Source organism: Falco naumanni, chromosome 4 (assembly GCF_017639655.2).
Source record: "Falco naumanni isolate bFalNau1 chromosome 4, bFalNau1.pat, whole genome shotgun sequence".
Classification (NCBI taxonomy): domain Eukaryota; kingdom Metazoa; phylum Chordata; class Aves; order Falconiformes; family Falconidae; genus Falco; species Falco naumanni.
In genome coordinates, this window is record NC_054057.1 from 75791703 (window position 1) to 75803991 (window position 12289).

The 12289-nt window shown below is 51.6% G+C and overlaps 2 protein-coding genes across 11 annotated transcripts in view; both read left to right on the top strand.

Moving 5' to 3' along the window:
• The first annotated feature begins 680 nt into the window (after positions 1 to 680).
• Positions 681 to 3480, top strand: NHLRC4 (NHL repeat containing 4). Its single transcript, XM_040589340.1, has one exon. The coding sequence runs from the start codon at positions 2058 to 2060 to the stop codon at positions 3228 to 3230; it is 1173 nt and encodes a 390-aa protein (XP_040445274.1). The 5' UTR covers positions 681 to 2057; the 3' UTR covers positions 3231 to 3480.
• A 44-nt stretch (positions 3481 to 3524) lies between these two features.
• The window catches only part of PIGQ (phosphatidylinositol glycan anchor biosynthesis class Q), a 38999-nt gene continuing 30234 nt past the window's right edge, over positions 3525 to 12289 (top strand). For 2 of the 10 annotated variants that reach the window (XM_040589337.1, XM_040589338.1), the window contains exons 1-2: positions 4283 to 4362; positions 8995 to 9695. In XM_040589337.1, coding sequence (XP_040445271.1) covers positions 4330 to 4362; positions 8995 to 9695 — 734 coding nt within the window. In that variant the 5' untranslated portion in view covers positions 4283 to 4329. The other 8 variants (XM_040589332.1, XM_040589335.1, XM_040589331.1 and 5 more) reach the window with 8 other exon arrangements.

The following is a 12289-nucleotide window of genomic DNA, read 5'->3' on the forward strand; positions in this document are numbered from 1 at the left end:
TGCCCAGGCTGGGAGCACACGCTGAGACAGTGAAGCAGAGGTCAGACAAGGCAGGAGCCCTGATTCAAGATGTGAAAGTGTCCCCATCCCACCCCAGCAGCTGTGTCTCACACTCAGGGTTAGGTTCAGCAAATCAGCCTCATTACCTCTACATAAAAGCCCCACAAGGTCCCTTCTTCTCCTCAGAGGGCTTCTCCTCCCTCTGGCAGGGGTGGGTAGATGGGCCAGAGATCCTGGACGAAAGGCACCTTCTCTCTGGGCATGAGACCAGCAGGGAATAAAAACCGAGCGTATCAGCCCTGGTCTCGCTGCTTCTGGTTGTCAGCAGAAGGAGCTTTTGTGTTTACCCAGACTCAAGGGCAATTGCCCGTCACTAACAACACAACATCGCTCAGCCCTGCTGCCCTGAGCCCAGCAAGGGAGCAGGACGGAGCCGGTGGGAGGGCAGCACCGCCAGGGAAGGACAGGCAGCCCCCAAGGCATCAGAACAGAGGTACCAGATCTGTTGGGCTGGGCTCGTGGTCACACATCAGTCGTTGGCCTGAGCTGTGCTGGGGACAGTGTCAGGGCCCTCTTTTTGGGCTTAGACCCATGAATGATCCAAGGCTCAGGACACACCACCGTGGGTCTGATGGCAGCTGTGGGTGCTCAGCGCCCAGGAAGCACGGTGGGCACTCTGGTGCTGAGTGTGTGGTGGCTGCCACACTGGCTCCCTGGCGGTGACTCAGTTTCCTCACCTGTAAAATCCAATTTCTTGGATTTTGAATTCTGTCCCGCTCTGAAGGAGCACCCCAACAAGCAGTCACGGGGGATAGCGGAGGGCTTGCTTCCACCGAGCAGGTCTCTGCTGCCAAACACAAAGCACGGCCACTTTGGGGAAGGTGGCAAAGTTGTTCCCAGGCCCCAAAACCAGCAGAAACTGGATTCCTGCCGTATTCACACTCATCCCCACTATCATGTATTTGCATTTGATAGCTCTGCAGGTATTCGGGGGGTGATTTTCAGACAGTCGCGGTATTTGACAGGGGAAGGACAATGTGCGCTCTTATGCCTTAGCCCAGCACAGCTCCCTTCAGCTGTGCTTTGGGGAAGCGTTACCTTTGCAGGCAGTATAGAGCACATGACACCAGGCAATAATGGGACACAAGGTGACAAAAGTGGAGCGGTGGCTTGCAAACAACTCTGAACAGCCAAGTGTGTCCATTATAATACTAATTATAATGACATTTAAAGCGGAGTTAACTTCTGCCTCTCCAGGAACTTACATGAGGCCACATTTCTCTTACCAGCTCCTGGCTGTGTGCTACGTGCTGTGGTCCAGCCAGCCCCCAGGGAGCACACAGCAAAGCTGGGCTGTTAGCTCTGCCTTTTGGGGGGCTCGTTCATTCCTTATGGTTTTAAAACAGGAGGACAAAAAAAAATTGTAGTTATGGTGGCTCTTGTGTCTGAAAAAATCATGTAAGTTGAATGTGTCCTTCAGAACAGTACCTCCTTTCTTCCTGACAAGTTGCTGGCTGTTTCAGGAATAACTTATTTGGATGGGGAGGGGGCTGTCCTTAGTAAAGACCCTGACCAAGTGTGACATCTGAGCCATGTGGGAGCAGAGGAATAGTCATCCTCAGTGTCTCAGGTGTTAGCATGGACTGAGCATGGTTTGGAGAGATGAGGCTTACAGAAAATAGGGTTAGGAAGCATTAAAGGCCTGAGAGAAGCCACTGATCTCGGGAACTGGAGAGGTGAAGTTGCCAGTCAGTGTGCTTACACACAGAGCTCTCCTTCACGCAGAAATCCTCAGGCCAGATCTGGCACCAGCCACGCTGTCAAAGCTGACGGACCTTTTTGGCTGGTTCCTCCAGCTGCAGAACCAGCTTGCTGACTCATTTTTGTGCCATGGTCCCTGTTTGTCTTTATATCCTGAGCACGTAATTAGCCAGCAGGGCTGAGATCTGGTCTCTGTTGCATCGGTGTGAATCCAGACTAGTACCAACACCTTGGCCCTGGGTAGACAGCAAGCACCTGCGCTCAGATCATGTCCCCAGACACAGAAGCAGGCAGGGATGGTAACAGTCCTACTGCTTCCCCCAAACAGGGACAAGAGATTTGTCATGGACTACGCTCTGGAGACCAGCCAGCAAAAGGAGAAGCTTCTGAAAACCATATACACCCTCCAGCTGAAGTCAACGGCCACGCTCCAGACAGCCAGCCCGCTGCTGAGCAGCCAGCGTGGCATGGGCATGGTGACACAGCACCAAGTCCACCAGCTAGCAGATAAGGCCAAAAGCCTGTGTAGAGATCTGGACAATATTAAGAACCTCCTCCACTATTGCCAGGACAACCTGGTCCAGCAGATCCCCAACCCCACTGGCAGCCGCTATGGGGGAGTAAGTGGAATCCACTGCTCCCTGGATGGCTCCATCTATGTGACAGCTGAGAGTGCTCCCTGGGTCCATGTCCTCAGCAGCACAGGCCAAACGCTGCGGTCCCTGCCCTGCTGGCGAACGGGGAAGACAAGCAGCACTTTTTTGCCAGAAGGTGTGACTGTAACTCGGATGGGAATGGTGGCTGTAGCCGATATGATGAATGGAGCCATCTGGGTGTTCAACCCTCACACCAGCCCTTCCAAGGGGGAATGGATACAGATCAGAAAGGTTGGTTCCCCCAGAGGTATTGGAGTAGACTCCATGGGCAAGATCTTGGTAGCAGACTATGCACAAGGCCAAGTCCACAGCTTTGCTCTGGACCATGCCTTCAAGATGCTCAATATCCACTCAGTCCCTGACCTGCAGGGACCTCGCTATGTCAGCCCAGCGCCCAGTGGAGGCTTTGTGGTAAGCGAGGAGTGCGGAGATGTCAAGGTCTTCACAAGCAGCCGTAAGCTCCTCTGCTCCCTCAGCAGAAAATACGGACACCAGTTTGGCAATCCAGCCGGGGTCTGTGTTGACGTGGACGGCAGCATCCTGGTGGCAGATGAGCAGCGCCGTACAGTCCACTTGTTCCCAGAGCATGGGGCTCCCATCTGCCTGGTGTCCACAGGGCTGCGGAGGCCTGCCGGTGTGGCTTGCTCCTCCTTTGGGCACCTCTTTGTGGCAGACACAGGGGAGAACTGCATCAAAGCCTTTAAGTACTGTGTGAGGTCCCCTTACGGCCCTGCCAGCCCCAGGGAACGACGCAGTGACCCCAGCCTCACAGCCAGGCAGGGACTGGGGTTCATTCCACTGCAGCCCCGCTGAGCTGTGGGTCTGCTGGTGGGCTGTGAGCTCCACTGCTCCCACAGCCAGGCATTGTCCCCATACTTGACTGCCTTATTGCCCTCCAGCTTCTCCAGATGGCAGAAGCAAGGACTAGACCAGCTCGGAGTTTCTTGGACCCGCCAGAGTAGCTGATCAGAATTGGCCACACGTTGGTGCCTCAGCAAACTCACCACCCCGCCCTTGAGATCTTGTGTGTTTTTGCAAAGATAATATAAATATTTCTCCTCCCTGCACACCGTTTTCATGCGGCCGCGGTTCTGCTCCTGATGCCAGAGCACAACGGGAAGCGGTGAGGGCAGGTGGAGCTGGCAGCCGTGCTCTCCCTGGCACGCTGGGCTTGCAGGAGATTCAGGAGAACGGTAAAATGAAGGTAACTCCTTCTGTGCTGCATTCCTGACCTCTGCAGGGAAGCAACAACTACTGCATGGAGTAAATTGCATGTGGGCACCTAAGAATTGCTCACGCCAACCCTCGGCCTGGTGCTGAGCATGCCCTGCTGTGCTGCTGTCCCGCACACGGTGCCTTTATCAGCAGAGGCCAGGGAGAGCATGCAAGGTGGGGTGGCAGAGGGAGGGCGTTCTCGTGTCGCCCCCCCCCGCCCCAACTCCTTGGCAAGGGCATGGTGCTGCATGGCTCCTCTGCCGGTGTCTGAGACCTGAGTCCAGTTACCGCCACTTGGGCCAGTCGAGCCCCGAGGGGACCCTCTCTCCTTCCCACCCCTAAAGGGCCCTCGCAGCCACCCTGTCCCTGCAGAGGGGGGCAGCCCTGCAGCGCAGAGGGGTCCATGGGGTCTGCAGGAGTGGGGTGAGCCTGTCCCATCCCCTCCTGTCACAGGACATCCCATAAAAAACCATCTCCTCCCACCTTACCTCCTCTTCTGTGGCACCCAACACAAAACTGCCCAAACCCTTCCCTCTGGGCCACCCCGTGGGGTCTGCGCCCCTGACCCACTTTCCCTCTCCACGTGGGACCCCCTCAGTGTCCTCCCCAGCCCGCTGCTGGGACACAGGTGGGGAACTCCTGGATGGGGGGGGTCCTGGGCACCGGCACCCACAGGCTGCTGCCACGCTGAGGTGGCATGGACGGGGACTGCGGGGTCCTGTGGGGCAAGGTGAGTCCCTGGCTTTTGGGGACAGGGGACAACGGGGTCCCATGGGGAAAGCTGCATCCCTGGCTTTTGGGGATGGGGAACAATGGGGTCCCACGAGGACAACGGGGTCTCATGGGGAAAGCCAAGTCCCCACCTTTTGGGGACAGGGGACAACAGGGTCCCATGAGAAGAACGGGGTCCCACGAGAACAATGGGGTCCCACGAGGAAAGGTGAGTCCCTGGCCTTTGGGACAGGGGACAGCAGGGTCCCGTGAGGACAAGGGGATCCGGTGCGGAACGGCGAGCACGGGGGGGGCACGGCCCGCCTGGTGGCTGGGCGCGCCGCTCCCTATCGGCCGGCCCCGCCGGGCCCCGCCGCCCATCCCCGAGCCCGGCGGAAGGCGCGGGCCGAGCCGCCGGTGAGCAGCGCTGCTGGGTGAGCCGGGGCAGCCCCCGCCGCGGTTCCGGGCCCCCTCCAGGGCGGCCTGGCCCTAAACACCGGGGGAACGGGGGAGAGCGGCGCGGGCGGAACGCGGCAGCCCGGTTCCCGGCGCCGGCCGGGCCCGGCGCGGTGCACAGCCCCCGGAAGCGGCCGGCCTGGCGGAGCGGGCGGTAGGCGGCGGCGGGCCGGTCCGAGCGGCGGCGGGGGGCGCGGGGCGGCAGGCCTGCCCTCAGCGGCCCGGGGCTCCCTCCGCCGGGGCCAGGAGCCCGTACCGGCTGCATCAGCCCGGGGGCGGCGCGGCCCGGGCCCTGCGGGCGTTTTAGGGGCGGCCCGAGGGCCGGGGTGGGGGGCTTACCTCTGCCTTGGGCTTGAACGAGGGGTGTCGGGGGGGAGGGCGGCGGGTGAAGTACCGCACTGCTGCTGCCTCTCAGCCCACCCATGCACAGAGATCACATTTAAAAACCACAAAAAAACTGGCTGAGCAACAAGTTGGTGGGCTTTGTAGGGAGGCGGCCCCGCTGCCCCGGGCTGGCCTGGCTGGCCTGCTGCGGGCCCGCGGCCCCGAGCCCCGCCGAGGGCCCTGGGGCTGCTGGGGGGGGCTGCCGGGGGGTGGGCGCCCCTTGGCGTGGCGGCCCTGTCACGGGGTGGGCGCCCCTTGGCGTGGGGCAGCCGACGTGGTGAGGCTGGGGCTGCGTCCCGCTGTTCACCTCGACTTTTCTGTCTAAAGATCTGAAATGAATCAGCCCTGGGGCCCTTTCTTCGTTTGCTGGTTGCGTTAATGCATTTTAGGCGCTGTCCGCTGTTGGTTTTGCTGCGGGCGAGATGGTTGCGTTGATGCTCTGTGGCATCTCGGGGAGTGGGGGAAGAGCTGGGGATTTCCAGCAGAAATGAGCGGTCGGCAAGGCTTTAGGCACTTCATGAGCACGGACTAAGTATATTGGTAGGATATTTCTGTTAAAGTTAGCAGCAATGAAACTGTTGACTGTGATGACATTTAAAATGTCAACTTTAGATTTCAGACAGTCGATTGAAATGAGTAAGGTAGGACGCACGGCTGGTTGTGGGTTTGGGAACACCAGCCCTACTGCCTGAGCTCCCAGGCCAGCTCCCCACTCACCATCTGCCCCGTCACTGTACAAATAGTTGATGGGCTGGTTTTCAACTGTCAAGGTATTTTGTACAGCCTGAAAATTGTATCGGAGCCTTCTCTGCCATATCTGCAGCAGCCAAAGGAGAGATCATGTGCTTGGGTACCATTGAACCTGAGCTATAGCCCATGTAGTTAGCTGCATAAAACTTAATTCATTTAAAAGGTTGGGAAGGGTGTAAGAGAGAAAACTCACATGAACATGAGAAGTGTTTCTCCTCCATAAGAAGTATTCTCAGATGACTGTGGCTATCTTTAAAAAAATCTTGGTAAGAAATAAATGTTTGGATTAAGAGTCAGTTGATAATTCTTCAAAATGTCCAATGGATGGACAAACCTTTAAGAAGGACAGCTGTGCAGAGACACTGGAAGTCTCTTGTAGCAATACTCTGAAACAATTGTGGCATCTCTTGAGGAAAAAGAAGAATAGAAAAATCAACTTTAAAAGGTTATCTGTCCAGTATTACTGGTGGTAGCTTTGGGAATCAAAACAGAAATACTGAGAAACCCCATTCAGGTACTTACCTTCCTCATTTTTCTCTGGGTTCTTTAAAATACCAAGCTCAATTTCACTTTTTTAGAGTATGCAGTTATTGGTGAACTTCACTTGTAATATTTTGGTATTGCACTGTAGCTAGAATGTTATCACTCTAGCTAAATTTATATTATTTTAAATAATTCCTGAGCATATGTGTTTATGTACATTCCCAACATGTTCAATCTGTTATTTTGCCTTTCATAGCCCCTGTATTTATATAATTTATTTCCTTTTTCCTAGGAATATGTCTGTAGGTCTTAGGGCAAAAAAATGAAAATCCTTTTTCAAACCTAAAGCTAAATCATGAAGCAAATGTCATCTCACCTGATAATGTTTCATTAACAATGGGTTAGGCAAGGAGGTAGGAGAGGTAGTGAAGGGAAGAATATCTTGGTCAGTACCCTTGGACAGACCACAGTCTTTCTAAAAGAAGGAAAAGCAAAATGACATGTTTTATATCAAACTTTTTTAAGGATCAGTGTAATTAATTGTGTCTGTCAGCAGATTTTCACCAAAGTTTCCTATGTGTGTCAGGAGCAACTCTTCTAGATAGAATGTGTCCTTCGATGTCTTTGTGGTCTTCCAGAGGAAAAAAACATCAAAAAATACCTGAATCATTAATTAAGTAGCTAATTCAATAGAAGTGAAAGATGAGCTTCGATGTCTTGCTTTTTCAGTCCATTTGGGTCTAATAGTCTTTAAACTGTCTAGTGAAAGATGACGTTTTCCAGTTGTACTGCATGTCTTTGGACTTTCCCATGCCTGGTGTCCTGCTCCCTTACAGTCCCAGGCTGTCACATCTGCCATTTTCCTACCCTTCCTTTGGTATGCCCTTCCTTTGGTATGCCTTTCCACTTCCGTTCTCCTTCTGCTAGAGGCTTGCAGTCCTTTGGAAAAACACATAGTATGTGAGGTTCTTCTGAGATCCTGCTTCCTTATAGGCTTCACAGCTCCAAGCTTATCCCTCTGGTCAAAGAGAGAGGGATGGAAGTCCCTCTGTAGCCTCCAAATCTTGCCATGGGCTGGAGGGTCTGTGGGACAGCGAGGGACAGTGCTCGGTGCCCTCGGCACCTGTGAAGACTCTGCTTCCAGCAGCATGCTGTGAGCAGAATCCCTCAGGAGCACCCGTATGCCTGTCTGAGGGGAGGTCTTGGGGTGTGCTTTGCAGTTTTGCAGTAAAAGGGAAAATTCAGTTCCAGGGAAAAAACCCATTAATCCTTGCAAACGCAGCAACTGTGGTGCTTTGCCCATCAGAGGAGCGAGCTGTTCAACAAGGAAACTTCACCTTGCTGCCTCGAGGGGCTGACAACTCATCCGTGAGGTGAGCCGATATTTCCTACCGCTGTACTTGGCGGAGCTGTGGGGCTGGGAGTAGGTTAATTGTTCGCCTTTGCTGCTTCCCCATCACTGCCTCATGCCATAGCAAATTGCCAGGTGCTGAGATTTACTAGATCAATTGTCCTGTATTAAAAACAGAAAACCAAAACCACGAGGGACCTTCACCTTGCACATCCTTTCTACGTGTTATAAATACATTCTGTGTTCCTCTTTCCGACTGACTGGGTCCCTCACAGAGGAGCCAGCCTCGGGGGCCTGCAGAGTTTTCACATCTCTAACAAAGCACTGAAGGACAGGAAAGGACAACGGGTGCCGGATGCCGACTGTTCTGTGCCAGCGCCTTCCTTACTGCAATTATATTTCTGTTCGAAACCTCCACCTTATTTAAAGAGACATTGTCAACTGCCTCAAAGCTCCTTTTTGTAAAGTCTTACAAAGCCATTGAGATGTGTTCTTAAATGATATGAAGAAAAACATTGTAAAGAACACTGATAAAGCACAGGTGCTTCTTCATTCTTTAGGATCTTTTATCTAATGAATTAAAACTACTACATAAACTTCAATCAGTTAATCGCTATGGTCCCTTTTGACAAAGTTACCATCTCTGTTTCCAGATGAGGGGAGTGAGACAAGAGGAGATGGGTGATCTGACCAAGGTTGTTCAGTGAGTTTGTTGCAGAGCACAGCTCACAGCTCTGGGGTCGTGGGTGATGAAGGAGGCGCTGACATTATCTGGCTTTATAGCATAAACTTATATCTCGTTGTCAGTACAGGAGGTGGTGTTCCCCAGAGACATCACGGTGTGCTATGATGTCCCTTCTCTAGGAAGTGCTCAAGCACATCCAGTGTCAGAGCCGAGGCTGGATGGATTCCTAATCTTGGCTGGTCCAGCGGGCTGTGCTTATCAGTGTGCTGTCATGAAAGACTGCACCAGGACTTGGAGAAGGGCTTTGCTGAGAAAGTCCAGTCTTGCCACCCCTCACTTCAAAAACTGCTGACTGTCAGGAACCTCCTAAATACTTCTCTGATGTGTGTATGTCTGTTGGCTGTCACTAATGTCGTTCGGCAAGTGGTTGAACTTACTGTTTTAAAACTTGGTTGGCCCTCATCCCCAGTGCCTTTGGTCAGCTTAGATTTTCCTTGCATTTAATTGCCATTCTCAAGTTTTATTTCTGCATTTGTTCACAGGTGTACCATTGTTCCAGGGTTGCTGCCATGGTACTTAAAGTCTTCTTTCCATCATGCTGCTCCTCAGCAGAGAGTGGCATTTTGATCGGCCGGTGGATCTCGGAACAGAACTCTGCTGTTATCCTTGCTGTGGTCCATTTCCCTTTTATTCCTGTCCAGGTGAAGCAGTATGTCAGTGAAGTCCAACGAGTGACTAAAGTCAATGTTTCTGTGCTTGGCTCATGGAGCAACAGCAAACAGGAGAAAGAAGAGAGTCTGAGTGAGTTCTTGGAAGACCTTGGGACAATATTCTCCCATGAGCCGTGGATTCAGATAAGCAAAGAGGGGAACAGCAAATTCTGGAGCTGTTCCACTCTTCAGAAACACTCTAACAACCCTAAGGAGGAAGAAATCATCTTAGTGTACTATGACCAGCGCAAAGTCATGCTTTCCCATCTGCATCCCCCTTTGGACACAGCTGCCTCCACTGACCGCAAGGCAGATGATGCTTCAAAGCTCTCTGCCATCTTTGACACAGTTGCAAAGAGTAAGGTACTGTTCATGACGGACAGGTACGATGATGGGCCCATTAAGCTGACCCACTGGCAGTCAGATGGCGTTGAAGCTAGTATCATCGTGGAGCTGTTGAAGCAGGCCTCTGTGCCTGCGTGCATGCTGCTGACATTCCTGCTTTCAGTTATCTCTGGGATCTGCAGGAGCAGGTAAGTAATGTGACACTGGCCAGCTTACATTTTGCCTGGAAATGTAATTCATGTTTAGGCATTTGCAGCGTTCCTGCTCAACCCCAGTGAGAAACACAGTTGACCCAAAATCTTTCTGTTGGAAACAGGCTGCTGCCGAGCTGCTATTAGAGTTTGAGGAGCTCTGTTGAAAACGCAAAGCTAAAGACTCCCTCAGATAGGATAGAGCTCTTCACGGGGCTGGGAGATTTTCTGGGGAGGCACTTATCTCCTCCCCATTTGCAGCAGGGGGAGCTCAGCCCCACTTCAGTTTCATCACAGCTGAAATACTGGGTTTCCAGCTGTTCCATGGCTGACAGAATGGCATGAGGATCTCCTTAATGGCTCGATAACTAGGACTCCCTACTCCCTGTTTGCTATGAATCCCAGTTGTGAAACTTCAGCAAATATGTGTCTAAATCCATCGTGTCTCTAACAGGTGCTGGTGTTGCAACCTTGGCACCTTACAGCAGGTTACAGGGAATGCTGGTCTATGTTAATCCTTGGAGAAATCCCATTGTCACAACCATGACACTGAATAGGATGCTTCAAATGTAATGCGTGGCAAGTGCTTGCACTAAAGAGGAATTCTGAGCAGATTTGAAGGGGAGAAGCTTCTGTGTGTAAAGCTTAATAACACATGTGGTCAGCCTGCCTGAAGAGGTTGTGCCGGAGAAGGGAGTGCAGTTCAGGTTCCAAGCTGCAAGGGGACACTTTAATTGATGAAATTTGGATAACAGCTACTATTGTATTCATGGATAAATCTTCTCAAGTACAGCCTAAGGGTATGGGGAATGGAGTCTTCTAACAGGTTTCCAGTTGTATGATACTGTCATAAAAAAATTACAGTGAAACTCTTCATATGCAAAGATTTTCTGAACAGCTGGATTAGGCATTTTGGTGCACAAAGGGAACACTGTCTGGTTTTGGATTACTCTATTGGGAGAGATTTAGGGTCAGCCTCAATCCTGATGTAATTAGGGACCACTGGTTCCTGGGACTGCTCTGTAGATGCTGACTCTGCATTAATGGTTGTTAATGGTAACTAAGTCAGAACTTTGTGGCTTGGTGGAAGACTGGGAGTCAGCTCTGAAGGTCCTTTGTCTGGCTGTCCATGGGCTGTGTGCGACTACCAACAAACAGGATGATCCTTTTCTGCATAGGCACTTGGTCTCAAGGTCAGATGTGACCATCTTCGTCAGTGCTAGGACTTGGACCAGGTTTAGCATCAGGTTAAGCCCAAGCCTCGCAGGTCTCCAGAAGGCCACAGTCTAAGCATAACTTGGGAGTTCAAGCTTAGTGTGGCAGGTTGGGCACAGGTATCTGGTACCCAGCTTATCAGGAGCTTTTCTGATTTCACCTTTTCCTAAGCCCATTACCGACATTTTGAGCCAGAGCAGCAGCCAGGCTAGCAGCCAGCTACGCACCAGCAGGCAGAACGTGAGACTTGCTGCACGTAAACCTAGGTTGAACTTGTCCATAACCTTGGGAGGTACAGATTTTTTTCTGCTTTGTTTTATTCACCCATAGTATCGGCATTATATTTGCCTGTCTTACAGGTGTTTTAAAAGGTCAATCTTGGTGAACAGAGATTAGTATCTGGCTTTATAACAAACCTCCTGCTTGACCTAAGTCATTTAATTTAATTTGGTTCAATCCAGCATGATGTGTGTGGTACAACCTCCTTTGTGCCAACATACACAAGGCAGGGAGGGTTCAAGATGGTACATGCAGGTGTCCTTCCAGTCCCCTCCTCCCAGTGCTGGAATGGGACAGGATGTCCCATAAAATAAAGATCTGCCAGGTTTTTGCTCCTTCTAGTCACAGGACCTGATTCTTTCCCAGGTCTTTGTGATGTTAAGGGATGGTCGGCTTTCAAAAGTCAAAGAAAGAGGTCAGTGATGTCCTCTCAGGCTGCAGAGGCTCGGGGCTTTTTAGATATGCCACTGTTGTGTATTTGTGCTGGGGAAGCAGGGCAGCAGCCTTAGAAATCTCAGAAGGTGAACGCTGACATCCAGTTTACCGCGAGCTCTCACGTCCTGTACATCTTAAATTAAGGCATTTCTTCAGCACCACCTTGTGCTAAGGGGTGGCCATTGCAATCCTCTCTGCAGAGGGACTGGGCTGCGGGATTGCCTTTACTGCTGAAGGTCTCAAGTGTGCTGTTGGGGACATCAGGGTGGTTAAGTACTGAGGCAAGAAACTCTAAAAATGTCTATTTACAAACACTGTGACCTCTGATTCCTCATCCAGGAGGGAGGCACTCTTCCTTCAGGTTCTGGCTTGGAGCAAAAAGACAGCCAGGGGTTCTGGTTAATGGAGCTTTAATATTTGCATGTGATCCTGACTCAGAAAGACTGCTTTTCATCTGATATCTGAAAAATCCACTCTCACTCTTAGAAAAAAAAACCTGAATTGAAAAATCAAGTTTTACTCATGCAGGCTATTTTAATGTATTGCTAAAATTATTTGTATTTGGAAACACCCCAAAGATCTCCTGCTGCTTAAATAATGCAATGACACAATATCACTGGGTTTTTTGTTGTTAGTTGGGGTTTTTTTACTTGGTTGGTTTT

Bases quoted from the DNA above. Each gene is read 5' to 3' on its own strand.
- NHLRC4 (XM_040589340.1), top strand. From the start codon at position 2,058: ATGGTAACAGTCCTACTGCTTCCCCCAAACAGGGACAAGAGATTTGTC.